This window comes from Mauremys reevesii, linkage group 1 (assembly GCF_016161935.1).
Source record: "Mauremys reevesii isolate NIE-2019 linkage group 1, ASM1616193v1, whole genome shotgun sequence".
Lineage (NCBI taxonomy): Eukaryota > Metazoa > Chordata > Testudines > Geoemydidae > Mauremys > Mauremys reevesii.
In genome coordinates, this window is record NC_052623.1 from 111,631,117 (window position 1) to 111,642,905 (window position 11,789).

The 11,789-nt window shown below is 47.2% G+C and overlaps 1 protein-coding gene across 7 annotated transcripts in view; it reads left to right on the forward strand.

The window, feature by feature from the left end:
• The first annotated feature begins 4,569 nt into the window (after positions 1 to 4,569).
• Positions 4,570 to 11,789, forward strand: part of NAXD (NAD(P)HX dehydratase) — a 72,998-nt gene continuing 65,778 nt past the window's right edge. The window contains exons 1-2 of one of the 7 annotated variants that reach the window (XM_039534675.1): positions 4,577 to 4,722; positions 8,499 to 8,870. In XM_039534675.1, the coding sequence (XP_039390609.1) occupies positions 4,656 to 4,722; positions 8,499 to 8,870 (439 nt within the window). In that variant the 5' untranslated portion in view covers positions 4,577 to 4,655. The other 6 variants (XM_039534667.1, XR_005597569.1, XM_039534659.1 and 3 more) reach the window with 6 other exon arrangements.

The following is an 11,789-nucleotide window of genomic DNA, read 5'->3' on the forward strand; positions in this document are numbered from 1 at the left end:
GGGCGGGACAGGGGCGGGAGGCGGTGGGGCAGGGGTGGAGTTGGGGCAGGGCTGGGGAGGTTTAGCACCCACTGGCGCCAGGAAAAGTTGGCGCCTATGGAGAGATCCCCATTAATATATCCTTTCCTATAGGATACTTCTGTCTGAACTGTGTGTTCCTCTGTACCTGTTGGCTTTCCCCAAGCCCTTAGTTTAAAAACTACTCTATAACATTTTTAATGTTACATGCCAGCAATCTGGTTTCCTTTTGGTTTATGTAGAGCACATCCCTCCTGTATAGACTCCTCCTTTCCCAAATGGTTCCCCAGTTCCTAATATACCTAAAATCCTCCTCCTCACCCCATTCATGCATTGTGACTCTGCAGTTCTGCCTATCTAACTGACCCTGTGTGGAGAACTGGAAACATTTCAGAGAATGGTATCATGGAAGTCTAGGACCTCTCTCCTATCTTTCTCTATGTCATTGGTACCTACATGTACGACAATCACCAGCTCCTCCCCAGCACTGCACATAATCCTGCCTAGATGTCTTGAGAGAACTGCAACCTTTGCATCCGGCAAGCAATTCACCATGAGGTTCTCCCAGTTATCACAAAGCCAGCTATCTATATTTCTAATGATCAAATCCCCCATTACTATTACCTGTCTCTTCCTAATAACTGGGATTCCCTCCCACAGAGAGATATCCTCAGTATGAGAGGATAATACCATGACATCCATCTAAAAGTAGGGTCCCAACTATGCAATTGTTTTGCTCCATTCCAGGTTGAGATTCTCCTTCCCCAAGATTTTCATCCTCCTCAACAGCACAGAGGCTGTCAGAGTGGAGGGTGGGACCGCTCTACTCTGTCCGAGAAAATCTCATCTATATACCTTTCTCTCTCCCTTAACTCCTCCAGTTCAGGTATTCTGGACTCAAGAACCTGTACTCAGTCTCTGAGGGCCATGAGCTCCTTGCACTGAATGCACACATATGCCACCTGCCCACAGGGCACATAATCATACATGCTGCATTCAGTGCAATAAACTGGATTGCTGCAGGATTTCTGCCTGAAGCTTTTTTTACTCCTGCACCATTTTGGGGTTTGTTTTGTTTTGTTGCGGATGGGGGGAAAGGTATTTATTAGCCTAAGTCAGGTATTCCCAAACTTGGTTTGCGGCTTGTTCAGGGTAAGCCCCTGGTGGGCCGTGAGATACTTTGTTTACCTGAGCGTCCGCAGATACGGCTGCTCGCAGCTCCCAGTGGCCATGGTTCACCCAGCTCGTGCTGCTTCCCGCAGCTCCCATTGGCTGGGAACAGTGAACCGCAGCCACTGGGACCTGCGATCGGCCGTACCTGCGATAAATTCTTTAAATGCGGTATACTAACTGGATTTTTATTTCTTGCATTCCTTTGCTCCATACAAATGTCTAAACTCTTTATCATTAATTTAAATAAATTCTCTGACAGACTGGCAATTTCTTTGAATCTGGAGAGATATGGTAATGGGCCATGTCGCTTGTCATCTGATGTCCCTGCTCCCCTTATATGGCAAGGATTGCACAACAGTTTAGCTAAGGAAAGGGAAGGACCCAGGTGAGCACCTACTTTAAAAAGGGTCCAAAGTTATCATGGTCAGGAAGCAATATATAAGGGGCCTGAGAATAGGGACAAGAATTGACACACATAAGAAAATAATGGCTAACATTTTCCAAAGGTAGAGATACCTTGCTGAAATTCTATCTCCATCCCAACTGTGTATACACTTTATCCCCAGTAAGCATCAGCCCACAGACAGAACTCCTTCCTTCCATATACTAATACCATCCCAAGTCTTCAATCATTTGTCTGCATTGTTTCATCTTTAGTGAGACATACTTCCTGGCTCTTAAAAATGAGACTTTTTTAGGTAGGTCATTGGTGGCCATTCTCCCTGTGCATAACAGCAAGTTGCAGGGACCAATGTTTTTATTCTCTGAAGCTAGTCAAACAGTGAGCAGCACGTGTCAGGTGACTCTGTAACTGGAGAAGGGACAGATAGTTGGAGCCAGAAAATTCCAGGAAGGTTGGAAGAAGTAGATGGAAGGAGGAGAAAGAAAGGTCTGACGAAAGTGCAGCCAGCAACAGCAGCCAGAGCTGGGAAGAGACAGCATGGCCCAGTCACAGAGGAGGAATTAAAGAGGAGCAGTATGAAGGTTAAGAAGAAGAGTGTACAAAGCATGCAAGGGAGCTGGAGAAATGAAACCAGAGAAAGAGAGTGAGCAAGTGAAGGAACTATCAGGACCAGTTGCTAAGAAAGAAACACAGGCTGTAAAATTAACCTGAAGTAAATACATTTGTGGTTACTCTTTCTCACTGCGCCATGGGGATGTGACTATATCTAGTTTTATAAATAATTGCATTTTCTCTGCCCTATCACCCAATTGGATAAAACCTTTTGAAATAGGTAAATGGGCTTAGGGGACATTAATCATGTGGGATATTTATGGAATGTGCTCTGTGGATTCAGGATTGCATCCATGACTACCAGAGTAGGGAGCCTGGATCACTCACTCAACCTTAGATGTGGAGTTGCAGGCCATGTTATAGGTGATTCTTTGTTCTGCTTAAGGTTCCTTTGGCTCTGTCATCTATGAGAAGCAGAGTGTATCTTAGAACAGTAACGAAGCTGCTCTAACTGATCCTGGGTCTATGCCAGGCCAGCCACTGAACAGCCTCAGAATATGGGGAGCACAAAGGTGGCTTATCGTTGCCTTCCCCCAAAACCCCAAAGTAACTGAGAAACAGAGCTTCTGGAGGAGTACCTTTCACTGCTGCATCAACAGACTTCAGAGGATCCTGCTACATCAGAAGATTGAAACACTGAAAGAAACATTTCTGTAATTAACAACTTCCCATCTTGTCATCTATCACTTTTATATTTAGCACAAAATACATCTTTGGTGCAGCTGCCAGTATCCTGCATACTAAAAGCAGGAGATGCCTTGATGGGAGTCAACAGACATTCATTTTCTTCTACCTCATCCTCCAATGGACAAATGATCATCAGAAACAAGATTCAAAGGTGGCTACATGACCTCTGTCCCCGATGCCAGGTTCCTCACGTTTACTCTGGAGTTGGAACTTTGTAATTCCACAGCATAATATTCCATTCCTTGGTCAAATTCCTTGGAATAGCTAAAGCTCATTAGCAACTGGACTTCTTTTGGGCTGCCATGCAATCTGTACATCAGCTCAAGAAAAAAGAGGTTACTCCTGCTAAATGAGTACAGAGGAAATTTGCCCGAACTGGTATTTTTTTATATTCATAGCAAACACGAAGAACCTATATTAAGGAAGTGCAACTAAAATAATTAAATTAATTAATACTTGACAGTGACCCTAAATTTTAAAAAAATGACTGGAGAAAATAATTTGTCTTGTCCCTACCAGAATAAGAATTGACCAAACCACTAAAACTGTACTGACTTTGTCCCTGTTGTTAGACCGGGTGTTTATATGAGTTGATATCAAAAGTATTCTTGGTAGAACTGTGCATGAATCCAGGATAGAAAGTAAAGCTGTCTTGAACCTTAATGTCTCAGATTTCTTATGAGCCAAATTCAACCTCACTGGCTAGCCTCCTCTTTTGATTTGTTACCTGGGTTTCATATGTGAAATATAACTAGGGATGTCCATAATCGTGGCATTTCTATTCACCCTGGCATGTTCTGGAGTTAATGGAAGTACTTCAGTAATCCCATTTTAATGATCTACCAAGAGATATTAATAGCAATTTAGAGATGACTCTCACTCATAAATCAGAGTGTCACAGACAACCCTGGTCAGAGGAGGGAGATAGAGAGTTTTTTGAAAGAAGAGATCAAATTAAAAAATAGAAAAGATAATTTATAGGATAAAAAAAATTAAACCATCAACTTGAAAAGCCTACATTATAAATTTATTTTGTATATGAAAAGTAAATCCTGATTTGAACAATCTCATTTACATTTTAACAGCATCCTGGGCTTGGATTTTTAACCCTAATCTTTTGTCAAGCAACAATCCTAAACTAAATTCAGATCCTTTGGCAACGTTGCAAATTGCAATGCTGATAACTTCTTAAAGGACAGATTTTACAATCCGTTGGGCTCCAAGCAGGTCCCAAGAAGTCAGAATGGGGGTGGGGGGGATCAAGCAGTTTCTGTCTTTGGTCTTGGATTCTGGAGGGGAAGAGTGGGCTGGATTTAGTACTGGGCAGTGACCCCCTTCAAAATCCAACTGCCCATGTTGTTCCTTGCTTTGGGTTTAGGTGTTCCCCTCCCGCCTACATTTCCACCTATCTTTTGGCCAATGCATCATATTGTTCGCACTCCACTTCAAGCAGGAGTGGGGAAACCTTCACTCTTTTCTCAGTCTGTGCAGCAGGGGGTGGGAGAGGTGGCTCTTGGTGCATAGTTGTTGCCTTAGATCGATCAGCAGGTAAAATGCCCTCAGCAGGCCCTGACACCCTCCCGAGCCCAAGCGCAGCAGGGCGGGCCACTCCGCCCTAGCCGGCAGCAGGCTCTGGAGTGTCCGTCAGGAGCTCGGCTAGAGCCGGGATTGGCTGCCGCTGGTGGGTGTGCCCCAGAGGAAGGCGTGGAGCTCCGGGCCTGTGCGGGCAGCGCGCGGTGGCGCGGAGCCGGAAGCAGCGCTGATGAGTTGTGTCAGGCGCTTGCCTGTGTGTTTGGCAGGAGGTGGTGTGAGCCCCGCTTGGTGGCTAGGTAAGAGGAGAGTGCAGAGCGGGGCGTGCGGGGCCCGAGCTGGGGCCGTTCCCAGGCCCCCTGCCGAGATGATTTGGGGAAGGGGCACTGTCACCACTTGTGTGCTCGCAGCACTGGCCTCGGCTGTAGTTACGATCTTCTGGCTGCAGTATGATGAAGGTATAAGCCCTCTCCACTGGGGGTCTCGCCAGTAGGGAGTTGGGGGGCCCGCAGCTTTGTGTGGGCGGCAGCTGCAGCCAGCCTAAGCGAATGGCGGAAGCTTTCCCAGCTCGGCACAGGCCAGACAGGTGTGCGCTGGCCGTGCGTCGCTGGCTTTTTGAGAACGGCTGGACAAAGCAAAGCGTCCTGTATCCAAGCAGGGTCTCTACTCGTCAGACAAACTGCCTGTTGGTTTGGGTTGCCCGGAGTTGATGCTCTTTAGGGCACCCCACCCTTCTGACTCCCCTGCGGGGTTTTACAGGCGCGGCGCGGAGGAATTAGAAAGAAAAGCGTGGGTGGGTGGGTGTTTTCCCAGAGCAGTGCCACGGAAAGCATTGGAAGAAGGAGCTCAGGAAGAGGGTTGTGCTTCCTGCTGTGAGACACAGGGCCTTAGCTGAGAACAGCAACGAGTTGTAATTCGATTTCAGTCGTGTCTTGCATCTACAACGCTCTGTACAAATATTAGCTAATGTTTAGGTCCAACCTATACATCGTGCCTTCATCGTTTTATATAAAACCTAGTAGACATGGAAATGTGTGTAATGAATATAAACTGTTCTTTAGTCAATTGGACGGGGGCTTTCCCTTGCAATGTTCGCAATCCAGGGTTTCAACGTGACAGCGACAAAGTGAAACTCACTAGCGTCCAAATAGCCGTGAGATGTAAATAGCAGGGGGAGCTATAGCGGAAAGCTTTATTTTCCTGGAGCTGGTGTTTGGTAAGAAGATATTGATGATTACTGAAGAGGTGATTCGGTTGCTCAGGGCAGGCGCTGTCTCTTAACAAGGGGGTCCACATCCCATGGACCAGTTTTCAGCGTAGGGGCCTCGGTGTTTGCCTGTCGCCTAACGCAGTGACCTCTCCAAGTGCGTCTGGACTAAAAATAATACACCCAGGCGCAAAACTCCCACACCCGCCTTTTACCGTGAGGAGGAGGATGGACAAAACTAGCGAGTTCCCCGGGAGCTTGACGCCCGGGGAGTGGGATGTTTGCCAGGAGCTGCAGAGAGCAGGGCTGAGGGGACCAGCCACCGGGGCCGGTTGGTTGTTTAAGGAACCAGCCGCCGCCTGACTCGAGCGGCAGGTGCTGTCTGTGGGTCCGGGCCCCGCTGCCTGGCCCTGGCCCGGCCGAGCGAGCTCGTAGCTCCGGCGCGTGCCCCGCTCCCAGCAGCCGCGGGCCGGCCCGTCTGAGCCCCGGCGTGCGGGGTGAGGTAGCGCGCGGCGCAGTGCGCGGTGACGCCGGGCCGGGCGGAGCGGGGCGGGGGGGTCTGGGCGCGGAGCTGCCTGCGGCGCCCTGTGTGTGTGTGTGTGTGTGTGAGGGGGGAGGGCAGCGTGCGGGGCTCCGGCCGCGGCGGGCGGGGGCGCCGTGTGATGAGCAGCGAGCGGGGCCTAGCAGCCCAGCCAGCGTCCTGCCGGGGCCCGCGCAGCGCCCGCGCCCGGGTGACTGGCTGAGCGGGCGGCGCCCTGCGCCTGCGGGGCCGCGGCTCCGTCTGCTGCGGGTGGGGAGGGGGACCCGGAGCGGGCGGCGGCCGGAAAGTTTGTTTGTGCGGGGGGCGGCCCGGGCTGGGATGCGGGGCCCGGCGCTCGCTTCTCCGCCACTCGCCGCTGCGCCGCCGGGGCTGTAGGCGAGGCCGGGCGGGCGCTACCCGCCCCCCCCTCCCCGGGTGCGCGGCCATTGCAGCGCCGGCCGGCCGGCCGAGGATGATCACCAACACGCGGGGCTTCCTGTGGTCCGACCTGGAGACGCGGGCGCTGCTGGAGATCTGGGGCGAGGCCGACGTGCAGTCGGCCCTGGACGGGAACTTTCGGAACAGCCATGTGTACCGGGACGTGGCCTGCCGCCTGGCCGAGCTGGGCTTCGAGCGCACCCCGGAGCAGTGCCGCATCCGCATCAAGGGCCTCAAGCGCCAGTACTACCAGGCCCGGGACGGGCTGAAGAAGAACGGGCACGCCCGCAAGATCTGCAAGTACTACGACGAGATGGACCGGATCCTCAGCTGCCGGGGCGGGCCGGACAGCGCGCCCGAGCCGCTGGCCCAGCCCGCCGACAGCGCCCAGCTCGCCGCCGGGCCGCCCACCCCGGGCACCCCCCACAACAGCCGCGAGCCCGACACCGAGCTCGACGAGGACGCCGAGCTCGAGTCCCCCCACGACCACTTCACCGAGGACTCGGGCGAGTGCTCGTCCTACGCCGAGCACCCCATCAAGGTGGAGTGCCCCCCGTTCGCCATCCCCGTGCCGCCCGCCGAGGGTGAGTACCCGCAGCCGGGCCGGGGAGCCCCACCCCGTATGCACGCCGGTAGGGGAATCCCTCCCCCCGTATTCACCCCCATAGCTTCTGTATCCCCCCTACAATAGACGTACTAGCGCCTCTAGCTAACGTGCTTCCAATCGCTTCTGCACTGGCCTCTTCCCTTCCAGATCTCTCTCATCCTCTTCAAGGGGAACTGGATTAAAACGTCTTTAGTCTCTTTAACCCCTTCCCCCCCACTATGGAGTCCTATCTTCTCCTTCCCTATCCCAGTGTTTCGTCCCTTTGACTCTTCCCAGAACCAAAACAGGAGCTGAAAGGAATTATTGTAGTTCATGAAGCTCTTAAAAAATACAAAGTAAATAGTTGCATTATGGGGGAGGGAGAACGAAGGTTCTGCTAGTTTTCATTCGTTTGTTATCAATAGGAAACAAATCGGAAACTAATGTAGAGATAAGATAGGAGGTGCCAAACCGTTCTGGATAAAAACAGCAGCATCCTCATCAAACCTGCCATGTTTAAACTTTGCTATAGATGCTATGCAGTTCTGTTTATCACTGTGTAACTATTATTTTTTGAAAATAGTTTGCTATGATAATAGGTAAAAACAAACAGAATGTTATCCTAACTATGTACTGTCCTTACTTGGCCAAAAACCTAAGGGGGCCTTTTCAAGAACTTGTATTTGATTCAGTTATATAGTAGTACAGTTGCAGGGGGTGGGAAATATAGAAAACAAGATAAAGCCTGCCCCTTTCCCTCTTGCCCTTTGTACTCTGCACAAATGTTTTTTAAAGTCCAATCTTGTGCTGCGTGTATTTGTCTAAAACCTGAATCTGTCTTCGGAACACTCAGAAGTTAGCCAATTGGTTGACGTTTAACCAGTCTCCTTTTTATACATACATCTCATCAAAGTGTTGTTTACATTAACATTTTTTTTGAAATGCAAATCTAAAACGCCAGCAGGCTGAAACTCAATTCTGATTAGTGTAATTACCTGCAATACACAAATGAGGCTGTACTGTTGAATAGCCTTCACAAACCTTTTTTAAAAGATCAAAAAGCCTCTTCCTGTTTTTGAAGTTTAGTACTACAGCAGTTAAAAGGTGTGCCTAGTTGATTTCATGTTATGTTTTGGATAAGCATGTATTCCCTATTTTGGTATTCTTAAAATCATCAGAAATAATCATGCCTAATTTTGAAACAAAATAATACCTTGATATGGCAAAATAGATCTACATTTCACAAGGGGAACAGTTTTACTATTTACTCATTCCTTGTAGTATGTCTGGAAGATTGAATATAACTTTATCTACTTTGTTTTAGGCTTTAAACAAATCAATGCTCAAACCAGTACACAACCACTCTCTCAACCCAAAAGATCAAAAAAACGCCATGCAAATTTAACACTGGATAAAATGATGGAAAAATTCCTACAACAAAGTGTGGATACAGAAGAGAAATTTTACAAATATGAAGAGCAGCGGCTTAAAATTGAGGACAAGCGCCGTGAAGCTGAGCATGCTCGAGAACTCCAGATGTTACAAATGTTGGGACAGATGTTAGCAGGAATTTCTTCTACAGTATCACAAAGGTCACAGTCTATACCAACTAGTCCACCTCAGAGAGCAAATCACCGATCATATGGCGATACCTTTAATTATAATGCTATGACAGCAGCACTTTCTCCACCAATAGGTACTTCATTCTAAAGCATAAATAAGATCTAATATTATATTTAAAATAATTGTGCAATGGCTGGTGGTAGTATCTGAAAATAAATGTCTAGTTTTGACTTATTTTCAATATTGTGATGAGTTTTTTGTCTGTAAATTGAATTAAAATGTCTTGCCATGCTATTGTACTGATATATTAAAAAAAAAAAAAAAGCTCTAACAAATTCTAAATATTGACCGAACATTTCGGAAAAGGAGTCCATAAGAACTGGTCAGTTCGTGTCACATTCAGATCTGTATAGAATGCAATTATATACAATATGCAGTTGTATATAATAGGTTACGGAGCTTAACCTTTACTGAAAATGATCTGGAAGCAAGTATGTGTCTTGCAGCAGAATAAAACAATAGTGTACATAAAATTGAAAAAAAATATAGATCTTAACATTTTTCAGTAATAATTTTGCAGTCAAGGCTTTCATCATACTTGAAAATGTTAATTCAAAGTAATGAAAAAGACCTGGGAAAATAACATGTATTGGGGTTTTTAACAGTGGGTATGTCTGACATGTTTTGAACATTACGGCTGAAATCCTGGCCCTGCTGAAGTCAAAGGACGTTTTGCCATTCACTTCAGTAGGGCCTGGATTTCACTCTAGATCAGCGGTTCTCAAGCTGTTGGTCGCAACCCCATTTTAGTGGGGTCACCAGGGCTGGCTTAGACTTGCTGAGACCCAGGGCCGAAGCTGAAGCCCGAGCTCCACCACCTGGGGCCGAAGCCTGAGGGCTTCTGCCCTGGGTGTCAGAGCTTAAATTATAGGCCCCCTGCCTGGGGCTAAAGCCCTTGGGCTTCAGTTTTGGCCCCCCTACATGGGGCAGCGGGGCTTGGGCTTTGGTCCCCCCCATCCTGGCTTCATGTAATAATTTTTGTTGTCAGAGTGAGGTTGCGGTGCAATGAAGTTTTGAGAATCCCTGCTCTAGATATTGAATTATGTGAAGGTGTACTTTATCTACAGTCTAAGGGTCAGATCCTCAAATTGTCATAGCTTGGTTCAATGCTGTGGAGCTATGACAGTTTACTCCTGCTTGAGGGTCTATCCTTCAAATACTTACATTTCTTTACAAAAATATCTTGATTGTTATTTTCCTCCTGGACCAGTTAATTTATGAATTTATCAGGGTCTGGATTTTTCAGAATATCCTTAGAATTGGCATCTATGCAAAGTTGTTTTGTTGGTTTTTTTTTTCCTCTCCTTTACAGAAGGCGTGTGGACTAGAGTCTAATCAAGTATGCAGTGTATAGTAATACAGACTTTTTTTTTCAAGATTTGTGACATTTATATTGATGATCTCTCTGTATCTTTACATAGAAAGAATGGACAGTAACAGTAATCACATACCAATTGTTTTGTCAACTTTGACAGCAAAGCCTATATGGCTTATGATGTTTATAGCCCATCAGGTTGAAATGAACAGTTGTTTTATTTTACTTTTGTATTTAAAATCATATGTGGGTTCAGTATTCAATGGATGAGTAGTCTTAAAAAAACAATAGCGATAAGCAGAATTAGAAATAAAACTCTAAGCCAGTTTCTGGCTCTGGACAGGCTATCAGAACTTATAGTTTGGACATTTAAAGAACCAAATAAATGTAAGGCCCAGTCCTATGTTTCTCTGACCTCCAAACTTCTCTTTAAATTTAGCGGAGCTTTGAATAAACAAGGAATGAGTGTTCGGGCCTGTTAACTTAAACCATAACATACTTTCTTATTCTAGTGAATGGTCTGTAGTATTACTTTTTGATGTCATAATAGTTTTTCCAAGTGTTTGAGCAATATTTTAATATTTAAATTAGAACCTGTAGGCATACTACAGTTTATTTCTTACAAATAGTGGTTTCACTTTTCAGTCTAATTTAGAAAACAGATACAGAAAACTACTTAAGCTCCTAAATCATGAACACAGTACACAGGGCCGTTGTTACCCATATGCAAAGTACGCAGCTGCATAGGGCACCATGAAATTTGGGGCACCACATTTCCTGGTGCTCTACGCAGCTACTTGCTGCTCCAGCCTCTGCTCCAGCTCTTCCCCAGGACCCCAACCCCTGGTCTGCCCCGCCCCTGCTCCAGCCCCACCCCCACTCTCCTGAGGGCTCCAGAAGCAGTTGGGTCTGCACTCACCGGTAAGTAGAGCGACCCGGCCCCAGCCTGCTCCGCTTCCTGGGCTCTCAGCAGCGCTCTCCTCCCCCCAAGTCTGGGAGCCTGGAGAGCAGAGCAGGCTGGGACCGGGTCACTCCACTTCCCACAGGAAGTGGCCAGCCCGCCTCCGCCCCATCCCCTGCGGAGGCCTGGGGTCAGCCCCGTCCCCCGCGGAGGCCTGGGGTGGGGCCCCACACAGCACCCCCGCGTAGGGCACCAAAATAGCTAGGGATGGCCTTGACAGTACATGTTTAGCCTTAATATTTATTACTTCTAAAATGCATTCACTTTTAATTTGAAATGTATCAGAGGGGTTTTTAACAGTGGGTATGTCTTTTAATCTGAAAGACATTCTATTACCTGTGAAAACCTGAAGCCAGGTTTTCTTATATACAATATATATTCTTGTATAGTTGTAATTTTATACTGTAGCAAGAGAAACTCAGAATTGACTTCCAATCATGAGGGTTTTTTGTTTTTGTTTTTTACAGTTTATAATAAAATATGCTTTAAAAGTAATTATTTAAGGCAACATATATGTTAATGATTTAGGACTTTAATTATTTGTATCTAAAGTTAAGTGAAATCTTTAGGCAGAAGTGAAATCCAGTCTAGAGATCTTTTTTTTTCATGTTCTCTACTGTTTTCCCCTCATTATAGAGCAGGGGTTGGCAACCTCTGGCATGCGGCTCACCAGGGTAAGAACCCTGGCAGGCCGGGCCAGTTTGTTTACCTGACAC